Below are 17,827 nucleotides of genomic sequence, written 5' to 3' on the forward strand. Positions count from 1 at the left end.
CAGATATGGCATTAAGAGATCTAACATTACGTCACAAACGAAACAGGACATCAGAGGATACTCCAAGAGCATCGGAATTTTGTAAACCATACTAAAATGCATAATTTGACTTAAAGAGCACATTAATATATCTAAATTCACAATGAAGTAGGCCCCAAGCTGATATTAAACTTTTCAGTGTGGTTTTCAGAATGCAAATTTTCTTGAAGTACCAGCATTGTATTATCTCATGTTTAGTTCTTTAATATGGCATAATGCCGTATGTCACAGAAGATAACAGTGTGCACTTGAAATTCCGCAAAAGGTTGACGCCAATAGTGTTTCTAATAAACTTGACTGCTTCTGCAGAAAAGATTAAAAAGATTAATGAAAGCCAATTTTTTAGCAAATCGACAAAAATAGCTTCATTGTTCTACAAGGCAATTAATACCAGACAACCAAAAACCTGGAAATAAAACCAGAAAACTGAAACTAACTAATTCTGCCTTCAACAAAGTCTTCCTCAAACTGACATAGCTCCCAACTGTCTTCATCCTAAATGTAGCATTCACAGAACACACTAGCCCCTTCTCATCTGTTTACTTTGGAATGCCTGTGAGTTTTTCCACATGAGGACTGTCACTTGATCTCCCAGTTATAGTGACCTTGGGAACTGTTAGCAACCGAAGCATCTGGTAGGAAATGTGTAGCCAGCTGCTTTCCAGTAGTGCTTCTGTGCATTTGTGTGTGTGTGTTTTTGTGTGTGCACGTGCGCGCGCACGCACACATGTGTGTGAGTGCAAGCACAATTTGCTCTATCAATGCTTGCAAAAGGTTATCTTTATAATAATATTTAAAAAAAAAAAAAAAGGTTTTAATGTAAGTGCACAACAATCTCATTCCCAACCTCATTCAGCTGCGCACCACGTCACACCATGTATAGTGTAACCTAACCAGCATCAGCAAAATGTGGGTCTTGTCAGCAGTCAGCATCCTCATTTGTCTCACATTAACTAGCCTTCCCTCTCTGTCAAAATAAAGATGTTGACAAAGTGGACATTAATAGTCCATTTATGACTGTAAATCGTGTTCCAGTTACAGCAGACATCATGCAGTCCCTACAAAGACGACAACCAGTCTCTCACAAAATCACTTTCCTTTTGCAGTTCCTCTAGCTCTTCTATCATATACTCTCAGCTTGAATATGCTGATGTTTTTGTGCTCACTACCAAAAATCCCCAGATGTAAACCTACACCTCATTCATTGTTGTTACCTAGCAAATCTTCCTTTTATCAATATTCTAGTTGCTTTACATCTCAGAACAGTATCAAAAGTCTACTACATTGTACCTGATTCTTTAACTGCAAGAGATTCCTCACCAATGGGCTGTTTCAGCAAGCTGAAGCTATTGTTCAAAATAAAACTACCAGAATTTGTTCTCTTCTTTGTGGATTTTCTGTCAACTTATGCCAACCATAAAGCAGAATCACAAATAACTCATACATAAAAAAGATGCCACGGAAAAGAAAAATGTTACTCAACACTGTGACAGTCTGATCTCTCATACTGAGCACATTTATGACATTAAGATAGCTTATGTTTATAAATGATAACAGATATCACATAAAGAGCAGACCTCATATTTGCTTGTGCTACAAGAAAGAAAAGGCACACTTTTTGTGTGATATAGCTAACAATGGCAGAACAAGTGCAAGTTAAACAACATGAAATAATTCCAAAAAATTCAATCTTTACCTTGTCACAAGGAATGCAGGGTCTTTTACTACTTCTGGTCCAACTCTTACATGGCCTTGTTCCACAAACTGAGTTGCCATGCGTATATTCTGAGACATTTTGTTCTTCACCATAACAACAGGCAAACGACGACGACAAAAACTTGAGGCAGTTACTTTATCACAGAGTCCCAGATCCCACTTTGTTGAAATGAGCCCCATCATATACCTGATAAAAAAGAGAAAGTTATACCGATAAATTGAAAGCACAATGATTATTTCTAAACCTTCGATAAGGCATAGATAAGCTGAAAGGGTTCCACCACTTGTGAAAATTGAAAATTAATTCACATATGAACAACAATCATACTGGCGCGAGTTGTGGTGCTTGCAATGCAGCACAGCTGTTAAAACCGCTGCCTGGCTGTCTGTGGGTTGACAGCTCAAACCCAACCATAAACAATTATTTGTCATTTAGTCTTTATCACGTCTGGAATGTTCTCAAAATTTAGTATGTTCATAATGATTGCATACTCTGCAATGTTTGCTGTTTGTAAAAATAACAACACTCTCCATCCAAGAGTTGAGTTCTGTTCTGGCTGATGATGTTCTTCTTATTAAATGTGCTTTCAGTGCTAAGTGCCTTACGTCACTGACAAAGCTGCTTTCAGATTTGGACTTGATTCTGGTTATGGCGTGACACTGTTTGCTGGAGACACTGGGCACTTCAAACCATCTGCATCACTATGGCTTTAATTAGGCTACATAAGAATATTGTCTGCAACAATAAGTAAGTAGCTATTGTGAACACAGTGTTCCATATGTACTGTTGTGTGTAGTGATCATTAATATTATTTACAAGAATAAGCAAAGATGTATGAACTTCCAATTCATTTCTGTGATGCATTTATCCATTACATGTTTGTTTCTTTTATAAGCTATAAGTAGGCTGCTCTGGGGCAAGGAGGTGGGAATTGTCTCGGCAGCCAATAGGCTATGAGCTATTCACAAACTTTCGTTCCCATCATCCTCCACACCGGTCCCAAGTAAAAGTGCGTAACCAGTAACTGGTCCTTGATATACTGCATACTGGAACTGGGGTGGAATGAAATGTTAAAAGGCTCTAGTTGTGTGTTATAACTGAACCAACAACTTCACTAATGATCTGTCACTTTGATGTTTTTATGTGCTTTTATAAGTCTGTCTTTTCACAGCCACTTTCCTGTAGTTTCTTGTAGCTATGGACCTGCTGTGCAGTGCCACAATTTCTTGCTGTGTGACTTCGTTTCCATCTGCAGAGGAGTTAGAAGAGAGCTTTACGACCTACAAGCTATGAAATGACCTAATTGCTTTTAAGGAACTGCTACTGTTTTTTTTGTAACTTTTATGGAATATTTACATACATTGGGTGAACAGATCTCATACCAATAAGAATAATATTTTCGAAATGAAACTTATAACATCACAGAAGAGATTGACATTTCTCTTCAGCTTAGTTCAATCGTTTCATTGTAGGCAGCACCCCTTTCTCCCAGTGTTGACAATGCAAGAGACACTCAATCTCTATCGTGCTTTCCCGACGTCCTGTGCCCATGCTCCTTACACCATCTCTGCACACAAATCAACACGAAACATGCACATTAGAGATTCTCTAGATGCTAACTACCTAAATAACATTTTCACATGAAGATCTTTCATGTGATAACAAGGAAGAAGTAGAATAAACTGTTACATCACATGAGTTGATGACCGAGCTGATCCCACACACTAACAGATACAGAACAGGGGATCTTTATGGGCACAGGAGTACCTGGACATCACACAGACAGGTTACTGAGATTCTTGCCATGTGTAGACAAGCACTGTTCTGTTGAAAAATGGTACTATGAGACTGTCACGTGGGAAGCAACACACCAGGATGCACGATGTCATCTAAGTTTCCTCAATTACCACCAGCTGTGGTCTAAAGTCATGCCCGAGGGCACCTCAAACCATGATGCCAGGAGTAACGTGGTAGTGGTTCCCCAAAGCATTGGAAGAATGGGAGCTTTACCCAGGACGCCACCACACTGTTTGATAATGGTTGTCTGGGTTAATTCAGTACTGCAATTCATTGTTGAACACACTGCAATTCCATTAATTAGCATTCCATGCTTCCAAATCACAGTATCAATTCACAAGTAACCACATGTGTTGAATCTTAATGGTAGCCTATGCATGGGACAGTTATTGCCTAGTCCAATGGTGCAGGACGATACAGAATGTTAGAGGGAGTCCATTACTTGTTCTCAGATGAAACACATAGATGTGATCTCAGATGCAGGTGCAAATGTGAAAGGACTACAATATTTGTGGTGCACAATAATGCTGATTGTTCCTTGCGGTGATCAGAAATGGTTGACCAGAACTTTGAGAATGAGTATGCCTACCCTCGTATTCCCAAGCAGTCCAACATTGGGCCAGCATCACATCTGAATGACCCACAAATCTAGATATTGACTGATTTGATCAGCTGGCCAAATAGAGTCCACAAAGAGGCCCCTTTCAAATTCTCTTAGTTGCTATCAATGCTGTCACATGACTACAAGGAACCTCCGTGTCATCCACACTGATCATTCAACATCTGACACCTTTTACATCCTCCATATACCCTACCAGACTTGATAACAAGACTAATGCACTCTGGTGGCCATTCTACCTGTCACAGAGAATTACAATTCACAAATCTAAATCATTTACATACCTGTTAACATTGTGGGTGTGAACAAAGTTACACTGACATCCGACAAAGTCTTTGGATGCTTTCTTTTTTTGTCAGGCAGTGTAATTCATATCTTGTGAATAAATCATTCATTAATGAAACTGTCAGTCAAATTTAATAATTTAACAACTGGAGATATCAATACTAGCCATTCAATAAAGGGCTATGTCAGTATATTGACTAGCAAACCTGTTGCCTGGCTACCTCAGAAGCAAAAATGTGTTGTCATATCTACAAAAGACAGAGTATGTTGCAGTATCTCATGTGGCTGCTGAAATCACTTGGCTTTGTATGTTCTTACTGGAGGTTTTTGTAAACATGGAGTAATCATTTCAACTTTTAGTGGACAACCACAGTGCATTACAGTCAATGAAAAACAATTGACATCACAAAAGACTAAACACACAAACATTAGGTTTCATAACTTCCATGAGAAAATAATAATTTCTCCATTCTTGTTTTCTATATCAGAATAAAAAATCAATTAACAGACATATTCACAGAAACACTTCCAAAAGAAAAGTTTCAAAACATGATGGAAGACTGGGAAGTAATGCACAATAATTTTATCAGCAATAAGTTTAATTGGTAATGCCCCATTCATAGAAGTCCATTTGATTGGAGTACAGCCATTTGCAGACTGCTGATTTCACTGACTCATCTGTTGCAGAGCTCTGGCAAGCCATGAATTTCTTTATGCAACAAAACAGATTAAAATCCGACAGTGCAAGATCTGGACTGTCTGGTGGATGCTGGAGCACCTTGCACCCAAATTTGGCAATTTACTCTTGAAGACGAACAGCAATATGGGGGCAAGCGGTTGTCTGTCAGGTTCTTAGTGGCCCTGCAAGCATTAACATTATGAAATTTCAATGTGCCATTAACAGTATCGTACACTACACAATAAGAAATATTTAACTGCTGCAGTAATATTCACAGCTGCACATGCCAGTCATTCAAAACTGTTGCCTCAATGGCTCTCATATTCTGTGGGGCTGCAACCATTACTGGCCGCCCGGAGCATGGTGATCATTAAGGTTCGTATGGCCATCTAGAAAGACTGTACACTACCTGCAGACATTGCTATGGTCCATACAGTCATCCCCTTACATTCCACGCACGTTGGGTGTTTGGTTTAAAAAAGGGGAGAAGGGACCAAACTACGAGGTAATCGGTCCCTTGTTCCTAATAAGACAATGCTACAAGTGTGAGAATAAAACAAACAAGACATAAAACACAAAATGGAAAGAAAGGAAAAACCACAAGAACGAAGGAAAGGCAACAAACACTAAAAGGAACAAAAGAGGACAAGAAAACAACAGAGATGCTGTAAACAGAAGAGAGTAAAACAAGAAAACAGATTATAGTGGCTGGCCGACCACGAGAAAAAAAAGGAAAACCCAGCCACTCTGCAACACATTAAAACCTCCACCCTAAAAGCACTAGGGTGGAGGACACAAAGGGACAAAGGACATGCACTAAAACTTAGATCAGACTATAAAACCCACCCTCACGAATAAAACGTAAAACTAATTCAGCCAATGACGTGTTGTCAGATAAAATGAGCGGCAACAAGTCCGGTAACCCAAGATTTCGTCGCTGGGCAGTCAAAACGGGACAGTGCACCAGAATATGAGCCACTGTTAACTGGGCGCCATACCGACACTGAGGTGGGTCTTCACGGCGCAGGATGTAACCGGGTGTTGCCAATGCAGCAGAGCTGGCAGAGGACAACTTACTAAGTGGGGACGGACATCCCCAATGGTTCGGGAGGGGGGGGGGGGGGGGTTGCTCCCGAAATAGATGGTGTGGGAGCAACAGGGAGGGAAGTTTCCCCCGCCCCCCCCCCCACCACCACCACCATTAAAGGGGCAGGTGTAGTCCTCCAACTCTGAGAGGTGACCTGGGTTGGCAGAGCTGATGGTGCCAGAACTGTTGTAGCAGCGGCATAAGACGATTTCATACGTACAGGATGCAGGCGTTCAAACTTTCTCTTAGCCTCAGTGTAGGTGTCAGTCCTGGGTCTTGTACTCCTTCATTTTCCTTTCTTTCTGGAAAATCCTGCAGTCTGGCAAGCAAGGCGAATGGTGCTCTCCGCAGTTGACACAGATAGGAGGTGGGGCACATGGAGTATTGGGATGTGATGGTCATCCGCAATCTCAACATGTGACACTGGAAGTACAGCGGGAAGACATATGGCCGAACTTCCAGCACTTAAAGCAGCACATCGGGGGAGGGATATAGGGCTTTACATTGCATTGGTAGACCATCACCTTGACCTTCTCGGGCAATGTATCACCCTCGAAGGCCAAGATGAAGGCACTGGTGGCAACCTGATTATCCCTCAGACCCCAGTGGACACGCCAGACGAAATGTACACCTTGCCACTCTAAATTGGTGCGCAGCTCATCATCAGACTGCAAAAGAAGGTCCCTGTGAAATATGATACCCTGGACCATATTTAAGCTCTGGATATCAGGTGCAAAGAAGACCATGGTCATCATCGACACAGAAAGTGACACTGCATAGTGCATGGTGGAAAACCAGGAAGGTGTCCTCACCCAAGAGATGGTGAATGTGCAGGACTGAACTGTTACGATGAGGAAGTAGGCTAAAGGTCTCAATGCATGATGGACACGGTGCACCATGTAAGGTGCCCTTCCCCAATTGGCTCGCTCTTCGAGAAAATTTTGAAGAATGAAGGTCAAATCTTGCAGGGAATCATCACATAAAGACCAAAACATGTGAAACACCTTTTAGTCGCCTCTTACGACAGTCAGGAATACCTCGGGCCTATTCTTACCCACGGACCCTCAGGGGGGTCCACGCATGTCCCTGTGAATTTCACTTGGTTTATGCCCTCTGGCTCACGAATATTGAACTATCTTGCGCTGTTCTTCCTAGTTGACGACAGTAACATGTCGGCCATGTTTGTTTTGTAGTTCAGGCTTCTCTTACTAGAGCCACACATGACAAGAAAATACCCTCTGTAGCACAAACTTCAAACTATATATCATCGTGAAATTTCAACATTCCCGCTGCAATACCAGAGGAGAAAAAAATTATTGTTTTACTTTCCAATCCCCCCTTGTAATTGCAAATCATTGTTAACTGTGTGTTTAAAAACAGCAAATGCGTGAGAGCGTTGTGCAGCACGGCTTATTGTGTTGATTACCTTTGGATGTCTGTGTATTCTCCCTTCCCTTCAAGGACAAACATTTGTGCATAAGTTAATTCAAATCCATGATCCATTACAAGTGGTCTCCCCCTGTGTCAGAGGAATGGACATTCTCCATTACAGATAAAGACTTGGAAGTTATCCTCGAAGGTGACTAACAATAAGAGGAGGACCAAGTAGAATTTGTGGCCGAGTTGTATAACCAGCAATGGAGACCCCATAGCTCACCTACAATGTCATCCAGAATACATGCTTCTGGTATCCTTGATGCAAAAAATTGTAATAGCTGAAAATAAATTCCCAGTAAACTACCAAAATATTTACTTCAAATTACAGTAATAATCTACTCAAACAATCTTTGGGGAGCCGTACACAGTAGTCTTCACTCCAACAGCAATAAATATGCCTATAAAATATGACTATGTTTGGCAAATACTAACAATTTTTCAAGTAGCTGGGCACTTGTTTCCACACGAAATGGATCCTTCGGATCCAACTCTTTTACCTTCCGAGCAAGTTCTCTTATTTCTCTTGAAAGCTTATTGTATCTGAAACAGAAAAAAGAAAAAGATAAGAAGGTATAAACAAATTCATTTACACAAATAATATCATTTTTGTTCAACACTAATGACTATTATTGACAAAACACACTAGCCTCAGAGGGATAGCCTATTGATTTAATACAGAAATACTGATACAGCCCAGGCAAAATTGAAAGACAACAATAACTGGAGTTCCATCCGGTGTACTGCCCAAATTTTTGGTAGCTGTATCTTAGGTTGGCGTCATCCTACAGCATCTGCATCATTCAATGCTGAAGTTTACTTTCAGCTGAAAAACACATTTTGTAGATGCATACAGGAAGTAGGTAGTTCCTCTCTGTACCTAGCTCAATCACTGAATTTCACTCCTCTCAATTTTTTTCTACTTAATTTGGTACATAATCCCATTGGTGTACAAGACCGCAGGAAAACTGATGAGGAATTGCTTGCTAGGAGCCTACCAATCTTGTTTGTTCATGAGTGATTCCGAGTGAAACTTACACTGAGATTATTAAAAATTTTAACTGCAACTACATTTATGTCTTAGTTTTTTGAATCTACAAAAGTTAAATTTTACTGTCATGACAAAATTATCAAAGTTACAAAATTATTTGAAGTAATACAGTCAAAGTCAGCACTTCAGTAGATGAGGATGCAGGGCAATAAGATTGCACTTTATATTAGAAGAGCAGAACCTTACCTTTCAGACAAACTTCAGGTTTAAAAGAAAGGCAAGATATTAAAAGCATGCAGCTAATTTATGAAAAGTACTATGCACTTAGTGTTCTACCAGTGGGAAAACAACAACAACAACAACAACAACAACAACAACAATAATAATATGTAAAGTTTACTTTGTAGTTAACAATTTGTGGGAATGATGCACTGTACTTGGTGAATACAGTGACCTGTGGCCACTTAATGTAACAAAATGTATTTTATTATAACACACTGATACAAAATCATCGTAATTCATTATCTATCATAATGGTGATAGAAAACAGACTGAGTCAAAGATAATATCACTGAGCTTCACAGCAGTTTAGGCAGACTCTAGTCAAACTGCTAGCGGTAGGTGCCACAGAACAATGTGGAGCACGGGGAAAAAAATGAAGGCAGTCACTGGGGTGGATTGGCTGCCGGTCGGCTTCGGGCAAGGCGGGGTGCAAGATTGAGTGACCAGTGATGTCGTGGCAAGCCAGTGACAGAGACTGAGTGGATCGTTTTTCGAGGCCAGAAGCGGTGTGAAGCCATGGATTCCGGAGACCGTGTCCTTAGCCAATGAGGTGAATGCAGAGATCAGCCCGTTCAAAAGAGGAGGAATTGTTGGGTCCCGTGCTGTAGAGGTAGGGTGTGCGATGATAAGGACAGTGATTGAGAGGTGACCGTTGTTGTCGACAGAAGCCATAGTGTTGTCCTTGTCAGCATCATGCAGAAGCAGGGAGGAGTGGAGAAGAGTGAAGCGGACTGTAGGTTAATTGTCTAGGATACATGGGAGAGCATGGAATACAGAGAGGGTGCTGTCTTTGAGTTCACGAGAGAGAGAGAGAGAGAGAGAGAGAGAGAGAGAGAGAGAGAGAGAGATCCTCGATGCAAAAATGCAGATATGGCAACCACGAAGATGACAACTGTGGGAGAAGAGTAAGGTGATGACGGTATAGAGGTCACACAGGAAGAGGGCATGTCATCCAGCAGGGAGTCATCACCCAGAGCACTGGCTTTGGCAGATACACAGGGAGAAGTGAACTCGGAAGACAACTGGTCAGGGCATACAGAGGAAGACATGTCCGTGGATGACATCTCAGAATCAGATATCGACAGACAGTCCTCATAAAGGGTCCAAGTGGGTTTAACTCGGTTAAGCGACAGTCTGTTATTTCCCATTGAGGTAAATGTCTAAAGTGTTATTCGTGCACTGAAGCACTCTTTGGTAGCTGATGTAAGGAGGTTGCACTACTGCCCGGACTGTATCATCTCAGAACATAATGAACTTGCAGTTTTGTAGGTCTTTGTGTAATAACCTTCATAGTATGTTGTGAGCATGCGGAGGCAGAGTGCAGATGTCAGCAATGTGCAAGCATGGACACACTTGACTAAGGCAGGGAGCTAAGCAGGGGAGGCGAGGACAAAGTCTTCAACCAATTCGGTAGGGGGTATCACAGGCTAGCCATATACATCTTGGTTAGGGACGAGTTTCTTCATCTTTAAAGGGTGTACAGACACAGTAACACCCACAGAAAGGACTCTGACCTGGAGCCAGAGTGACACACGAGGGCCGCTTTAAGTGTGCAGCGGCAATGCTTGACCAGTCCATTCTCTGGGTGTGGCAAGCAGTGGTGTAGAATTTGTTAACATTGCACAGGGCACATAATCTGGTAAAGAGGATTTACTTTGATTGTCTCCATTGACCAGTGGTGATAAAACAGGGGCAACAAAGCAGTGGAGCCAGGAAGTGACAAAGACTCGTGTGGCTGAATCAGCAGATATATCTGGGTGGGGAACAGCCTCCACCCATAATCTGGCATGATTGATGACTGATAGTATGTACCTAAAACCTTCTGGAGGGGAGAGAAGACCCACAAGATTCAGGTGTACTTGCCAGAAATGCCCTTTCAGTATTTTGAATTGTCCTTGAGCATGACGACCAACCTTGCTATGCTGGCAAGGTAATCCCAGGCATGTTTCACCTCTGACGGACAGTGGGATAGGTGCTCAATGATGAGAGACTTCGCAGTGATATATTTACGTGAGTTCAGAAGTAACTCACTACTACGGTCTGTATGATCGAGGAGATGGCTGATAAAGACAAACAAAACAAGTGTTGTCAGTGATTATTACCCGAATGTCCAAGATGTTGTCCACCAAGGTAAACCATGATTTGGGTTCTATTTCTGCAGCTGGGGGAGTTTGGGGAATCTGCCTGCAGCAACTTGCTGCAGTGGAACAGGATAGGGTGTGGGCTGATGAGCAGATGTCGAGGAGGTAGATAGTTGAGGAGGGAAGCCGTTGGCGGCGGAACTGTGATGTAGAGCAGCGGACGAGATAGGCAGGCAGTGCAGTGCATTGCATGAGGCCTGCATGAGGAGGGCAGTTGGCCACTGTCTGCACATCGCACACAATGCGGCTGGATGTTTTTATTTTACTTTTTTATTTTTTTAGGGTGCAGAAACAACTGAGGTTATAAATGCCCATGTCGTTATCACAGAACATTCACAAGTAAAAGAAGTTAAAAGTGATTACATGTTAAGCCCAACTGACAGAAGGAAAGAGAGCTAAAAACAAGAACTTCCCCTCAGAGAAAGGTCCACAAAATACACAGTATAGACAGCAGAGATCCTCAATCATAGATTAAATATCCTTTGCCATATTGGTACGATGGACAGAAAATAAAACTTGGTCAACAGCCCACACATCGTTTGCTAAAATAGCTGATAACTCAGATGGTAAATATACACTGAAATATAAGCGGTTAAGAAAAGGGCATTCAACCAGGAAAAGGAGAACGTCAATTTTTGATGACAATGAGCACGAAGTGGTGAGTGATCACCACTTAACAAATGGAGATGGCTAAAAAGACACTGCCCAATTCACAACCTAGCTAAAATGATCTGCTCATTACAGGGGAGGGGGGGGGGGGGGCAGAGGAGGTCGGACAAAGTCACTGGGATAAGTTTAATTCCCTGGAGATTGTTCCTGTACAGAGAAGCCCAGAGGTGATGCCAAAGTAAAACCATCAGCCGACAGATGGCAACATGGAGATCATCCAAAGGAATGGAAGAGTTACAAGGCCAAGGCAGGATGACTGCAGCCTTGGCAGCGGCAGCAGCATCAGCAGCCTTATTTCCTGTCAGACCGACATGACTGGGAACCAAGATGATCATCATAGTGGTTCCCTCAACAACAAGCAAGTGGAAGCTTCCTAGGATCTGTAGCACTAAGGGATGAACTGTGTACATCATACAGAGGCGCTGAAGAGCCCTGAGACAATCAGAGCATGTGTGACAATTAAAAAGCCTATGTTGCTGGATGAACTGGATGGCCTAATAAGGGGGCGCAGCGTTCTGCTGTGAGAAACGAGTAGTGTTCTGGAAGCCAATACTAAAAATGGTCATTGTCAAAGATGAAGGTCACACCCAACACCATAGTCAGTCTTTAAGTCATCAGGATACACGAAAGTGCCATCGCTAAGTTGTGTGCGATGGTTGAGAAACTTACAACGAAAGACGAAATATGGAGTAGTGTCCTCGAAAAGTGAACGAAGTCCAAGACGAACATGGGCCACCGCACAAAGTCAAGGTGCTGAAGGGTTCACACCCATCAGGAATGTGGCAGGTAGCATGAAGTTAAGCTGCAAGAGCAGTAACTGAAAGCGAACTCTGGGAGGTAACAGAGAAGAAGGGCACACGCATACTGGTCGTCAAAGGAGTCATCGAGAAAGAGTGCATAAGATGGGTGGCACAGCATGGTGGTGGGCTCAGGAAAATTCCTGTAGTAGTAGTGTTAGAGCTGCAACTTTTTTAGATGGAAGTCAGCTGACAGGTATCACTGCTTTGTGGAAGTCTCTCTACCAAAGGAGCCACCTTCAAAGAAGGTCAATAATCCAAATAGTGAGGGAATTAGCATATGCTATCAAAATATAAGAGGTATTAGAGATAAAGTTAGTGAACTGCTTATAAACATTAATGCTGACATTATTGTTATATCAGAGCACCACTTAAATAATGTGACAATTCAGATACTTGCTTTACCGGGATAAAAATTAAGTGGCTGTTATTCAAGGAGTTTTTTGCGGAATGGGTGATTAGCCGAGTACGTAAAATACAGTATTCCATTTGAGTCCATAGATTTATCTAAGCACTACACTGAACAAGTATTTGTATGCTGTGCTGGGGCAGTTATGTAAACTAAATTTCTAATTGTTGTTGTTTATAGGTCACCTAATTCTGACTTCAAAACCTTACTGCTGAAGCTAGAGGGTTCTTAGTTCACTTTTTAGGAAGCACCAAAAATTAAGTTTTATGTGGTGATCTCAATATTAATTTTGTATGTGATTTTGCAAGAAAAAGGATGTTGGAAGATCTCCTAAATTCACATGATCTGACGCAGAATGTATTTTTTTTCCAACCAGGGTGCACAGGAACTGTAGCACAATTATAGACAATATTTTTATTCATTCTTCATTACTAGGTGGCCATTATGTTAGTTCATTACTAGGTGGCCATTATGTTAGTAGAAGAGTGAATGGCTTTTTGTACTCAAACAATTGTTATATAATTATAAACTATGTAGACAAGCTATTCCAATGGCAATAGAGAATTTTTTAAAGCTCGTTAATGGAACAAGACCGGCAGGATGTTCATAGTGCTGATAACATCAGTGACAAATATAATGTTTTCCTTAACATATTTCTCAAGCTCTTTGAAAGACCGGCAGGATGTTCATAGTGTTGATTACATTGGTGACAAATACAGGGTGATTCAAAAAGAATACCACAACTTTAGGAATTTAAAACTCTGCAACGACAAAAGGCAGAGCTAAGCACTAACTGTTGGCGAATTAAGGGAGCTATAAAGTTTCATTTAGTTGTACATTTGTTCGCTTGAGGCGCTGTTGACTAGACGTCAGCGTCAGTTGATGCTAAGATGGCAACCGCTCAACAGAAAGCTTTTTGTGTTGTTGTTGTTGTTGTTGTTGGGATGTTTAAGGGGGACTAAACAGCGAAGGTCATCAGTCCCCCAAAGCTTTTTGTGTTATTGAGTACGGCAGAAGTGAATCGACGACAGTTGTTCAGCATGCATTTCGAACAAAGTATGGTGTAAAAACCTCCTGATAGGTGGTGTATTAAACGTTGGTATAAACAGTTTACAGAGAATGGGTGTTTGTGCAAAGGGAAAAGTTCTGGACGGCCGAGAACGAGTGATGAAAATGTAGCACGCATCCAGCAAGCATTTGTTCGCAGCCCAGGAAAATCGACTCGCAGAGCTAGTAGAGAGCTGCAAATTCCACAATCAACTGTATGGAGAGTCCTACGAAAAAGGTTAGTTATGAAACCTTATCGTCTGAAATTGTTTCCAGCACTGTCTGCAGCTGATAAGATTAAAAGAATCGATTTCTGTGATTTTATCCTTGCTCAAATGGAAATAGATGAATCTTTTGTTTCAAAGATTGTGTTTAGTGATGAAGCAACTTTCCACACTAACGGGAAAGTCAACCGTCACAATGTCTGTATATGGGGCACTGAGAATCCGCGGGAAACAACTCAGTATGAACGTGACTCGCCTAAGGTGAACGTTTTCTGTGCCATTTCAGCCAATAAAGTGTTTGGTCCCTTTTTCTTCGAAGGTGCTACTGTAACTGGACTACAGTATCTGGAGATGTTAGAGAATTGGCTGTTCCCTCAGCTCGAACAAGAAGCACAACAATTCATATTTCAGCAGGATGGAGCACCACCACATTGGCACTTATCTGTCCGTAACTACCTGAACGTTAACTACCCGAGGCGATGGATCGGCCGCCAGGCAGCCCGTGACAGAGCACTTCATCACTGGCCTCCAAGAAGCCCTGATCTTACCCCCTGCGATTTTTTCTTATGGGGGTATGTTAAGGATATGGTGTTTCGGCCACCTCTCCCAGCCACCATTGATGATTTGAAACGAGAAATAACAGCAGCTATCCAAACTGTTACGCCTGATATGCTACAGAGAGTGTGGAACGCGTTGGAGTATCGGGTTGATATTGCTCGAGTGTCTGGAGGGGGCCATATTGAACATCTCTGAACTTGTTTTTGAGTGAAAAAAAAAACCTTTTTAAATACTCTTTGTAATGATGTATAACAGAAGGTTATATTATGTTTCTTTCATTAAATACACATTTTTAAAGTTGTGGTATTCTTTTTGAATCACCCTGTATAATGCTTTCCTTAACATATTTCTCAGGCTCTTTGAAAGCTGCTTTCCACTAAAATGTTCAAAACAGGATACTATCAGTTAAAGGCAGTCAGGGTGGCTGACTAGTGGGATAGGACATTATGTACAAGAAAGTGGGGATTATTTCGAAATGCTAGAAGTAGTCAACTGAGCTACACTAGCTCGTTACAAACAGTACTGTAAGGTGCTTAAAAAGTAATAAGAAGGCAAAGAGTGTGTGGTACACAAATATAAAAGCTAATTCACACGATAAAATTAAAGCCATATGGACAGTCTTGAAGGAAGTGTCTGATCAGCAGCACAAGATTGAGGATATTAAGTCAATAGATAATAAAAATGTTTCTGTTACTGAAAAGTCAGATCTAAACTATGTGATCAAAAGTAACAGGACAACCCCAGAAACATACATTTCTCATATTAGGTGCATTGTGCTGCCCCCTACTGCCAGGTACTCCATATCAGCAACCTCAGTAGACATTAGACACCATAAGAGAGCAGAATGGAGTACTCCGCGGAACTCACAGACTTCAAACGTGGTCAGGTGATTGGGTGTCACTTGCGTCATATGTCTGTATGTGAGATTTCCACACTCCTAAACATCCCTAGGTCCACTGTTTCTGATGTGATAGTGAAGTGGAAACGTGAAGGGACACATACAGCACAATAGCGTACAGGCCAACCTAGTCTGTTGACTGACAGACTGCCAACAGTTTAAGAGGGTCGTAATGTGTAATAGGCAGACATCTATCCAAACCATCACACAGGAATTCCAAACTGCATCAGGATCCACTGCAAGTATTATGACAGTTGGGCTGGAGGTGAGAAAACTTGGGTTTCATGGTCAAGCGACTGCTTATAAGCCACACATCACGCCACTAAATGCCAAATGACTCGCTTGGTGTAAGGTGTGTAAACATTGGACAATTGAACAGTGGAAAAACATTTGTGTGGAATGACGAATCACGGTACACAATGTGGCAATCCGATGGCAGGGTGTGGGTATGGTGAATGCCCAGTGAACAACATTTGCCAGCGTGTGTAGTGCCAACAGTAAAATTTGGAGATGAAGGTGTTAAGGTGTGGTGAAGTTTTTCATGGAGAGGGCTAGGACCCCTTGTTGTTTTGTGTGGCACCATCACACCACAGTCCTACACTGATGTTTTAAGCACCTTCTCACTTCCCACTGTTGAAGAGAAATTCGAGGATGGCGATTGCATCTTTCAACATGATTGAAAACCTTTTCATAATGCGGAGTGGTTACACGACAATAACATCCTTGTAATGGACTGGCCTGCATAGAGTCCTGACCTGAATCCTATAGAACACCTTTGAGATGTTTCGGAATGCCGACTTGTGCAAGGCCTCACCGACCGACATCGATACCTCTCCTCAGTGCATACTCCGTGAAGAATGGACTGCCATTCCCCAAGAAGCTTACCAACACCTGATTGAACGTATGCCGGCAAGAGTGGAAGCTGTTATCAAGGTTTTCCGAGATAGATATCTGGATTGCTACTCTGTGATACTGACAAGGGAGAGATTGAGTCAATAATTAAATCTCTGAAAACTAAGAACTCGCATTGATATGATGAGGTACCTAGCAGAATACTTAAGTATTGTGCTGCACATGTCAGCCCTGTACTTAGCCATATTTGTAATTTTTTCTTTAAGAATGGTCAGTCTCCTGAATGATTAAAGAACACAGTAGTAAAGTCACTTTATAAAAAGGGAGAAAGGGATAATGTAGACAATTTTAGACCTATTTCTATGCCATCATTGCTTGCTAAATTATTGAAAAGGTTGTGTATATAAGGATAACTGATCATTTCATTTCACTTACTTTGCTGTCAAAGGTACAGTTAGGTTTGGAGGTAGTTTAACAACTAAAAATGCTGTATTTTCTTTTCTCTGTGAGGTACTGAATGGATTAAACAAAAGATTTCAAAAGGCTTCTTTTTTATTTAACTAAAGCATTTGATTGTGTTAATCACAAAATATTACTCCAGAAGTTGGAATACAGGGAGTAACTCACAATTGGTTCACCTCCTACTAGAACAGACAGCAAAAAGGCCATTCTCCACAGTACTGAGAATGGCTATGACGTGGGGTCCAATGGGGCACGGTTAAATAGGGTGGTGCCCCAGGGATCAGTGCTGGGGCCACTCTTGCTCTTTATTTATATAAACAATATGCCTTCTAGTATTACAGGTGATTCTAGTTATTTCTATTTGCTGATGACACTAGCTTGGTGGTAAAGGTACCTGTCGACTCTATCGGCAGGTGGAACTATACTTGGCATGGCCTTCACCTCAACAGGAAAGGGAAGGGAAAACTGTCTGGGCTAATAGCAAATAACTCCTGGGAGGGAGGGGGGGGGGGGGGGCGGCTGTCACAAGTGGTAAAGTACCAGTTGTTACAAGTGACAGATCAGCAATTTTTTTTTTTAGGGTAGGGAGGACAGAAACGAAAGATGTTCAGAGACAGGCTGAAAATGACATTCACATTGATAAAACAGGCAGCCAGAAAGCAAATTTTAATGTACACAATTCATGCAGAGAGCCTCTGACTGCAAACTAGATACTCAAAAATTGGCAGGAGAATTAGGTTCATCCAGGTGTAATCCAGCCAGAGCAGAAATCGGTTATCATTATTGCATCAGAATATCCAAGGACTAAGAGGTAAGCTTAATGAGTTGCTTATTTGTGTT

The 17,827-nt window shown here is 41.7% G+C and overlaps 1 protein-coding gene across 1 annotated transcript in view; it reads right to left on the reverse strand.

Annotated features, from left to right (window-relative positions):
- LOC126161933 (U3 small nucleolar ribonucleoprotein protein IMP3) overlaps positions 1-17,827 on the reverse strand; it is an 85,448-nt gene that overhangs the window by 52,132 nt on the left and 15,489 nt on the right. Inside the window, exons 2-3 of the mRNA XM_049918107.1 lie at positions 8,093-8,200; positions 1,736-1,942 (exon numbers count right to left, since the gene is read on the reverse strand). Of these exons, the coding sequence (XP_049774064.1) occupies positions 1,736-1,942; positions 8,093-8,200 (315 nt within the window). The remainder of the gene's footprint in view (positions 1-1,735; positions 1,943-8,092; positions 8,201-17,827) is intronic.

This window comes from Schistocerca cancellata, chromosome 2 (genome assembly GCF_023864275.1).
Source record: "Schistocerca cancellata isolate TAMUIC-IGC-003103 chromosome 2, iqSchCanc2.1, whole genome shotgun sequence".
Taxonomy (NCBI): Eukaryota; Metazoa; Arthropoda; class Insecta; order Orthoptera; family Acrididae; genus Schistocerca; species Schistocerca cancellata.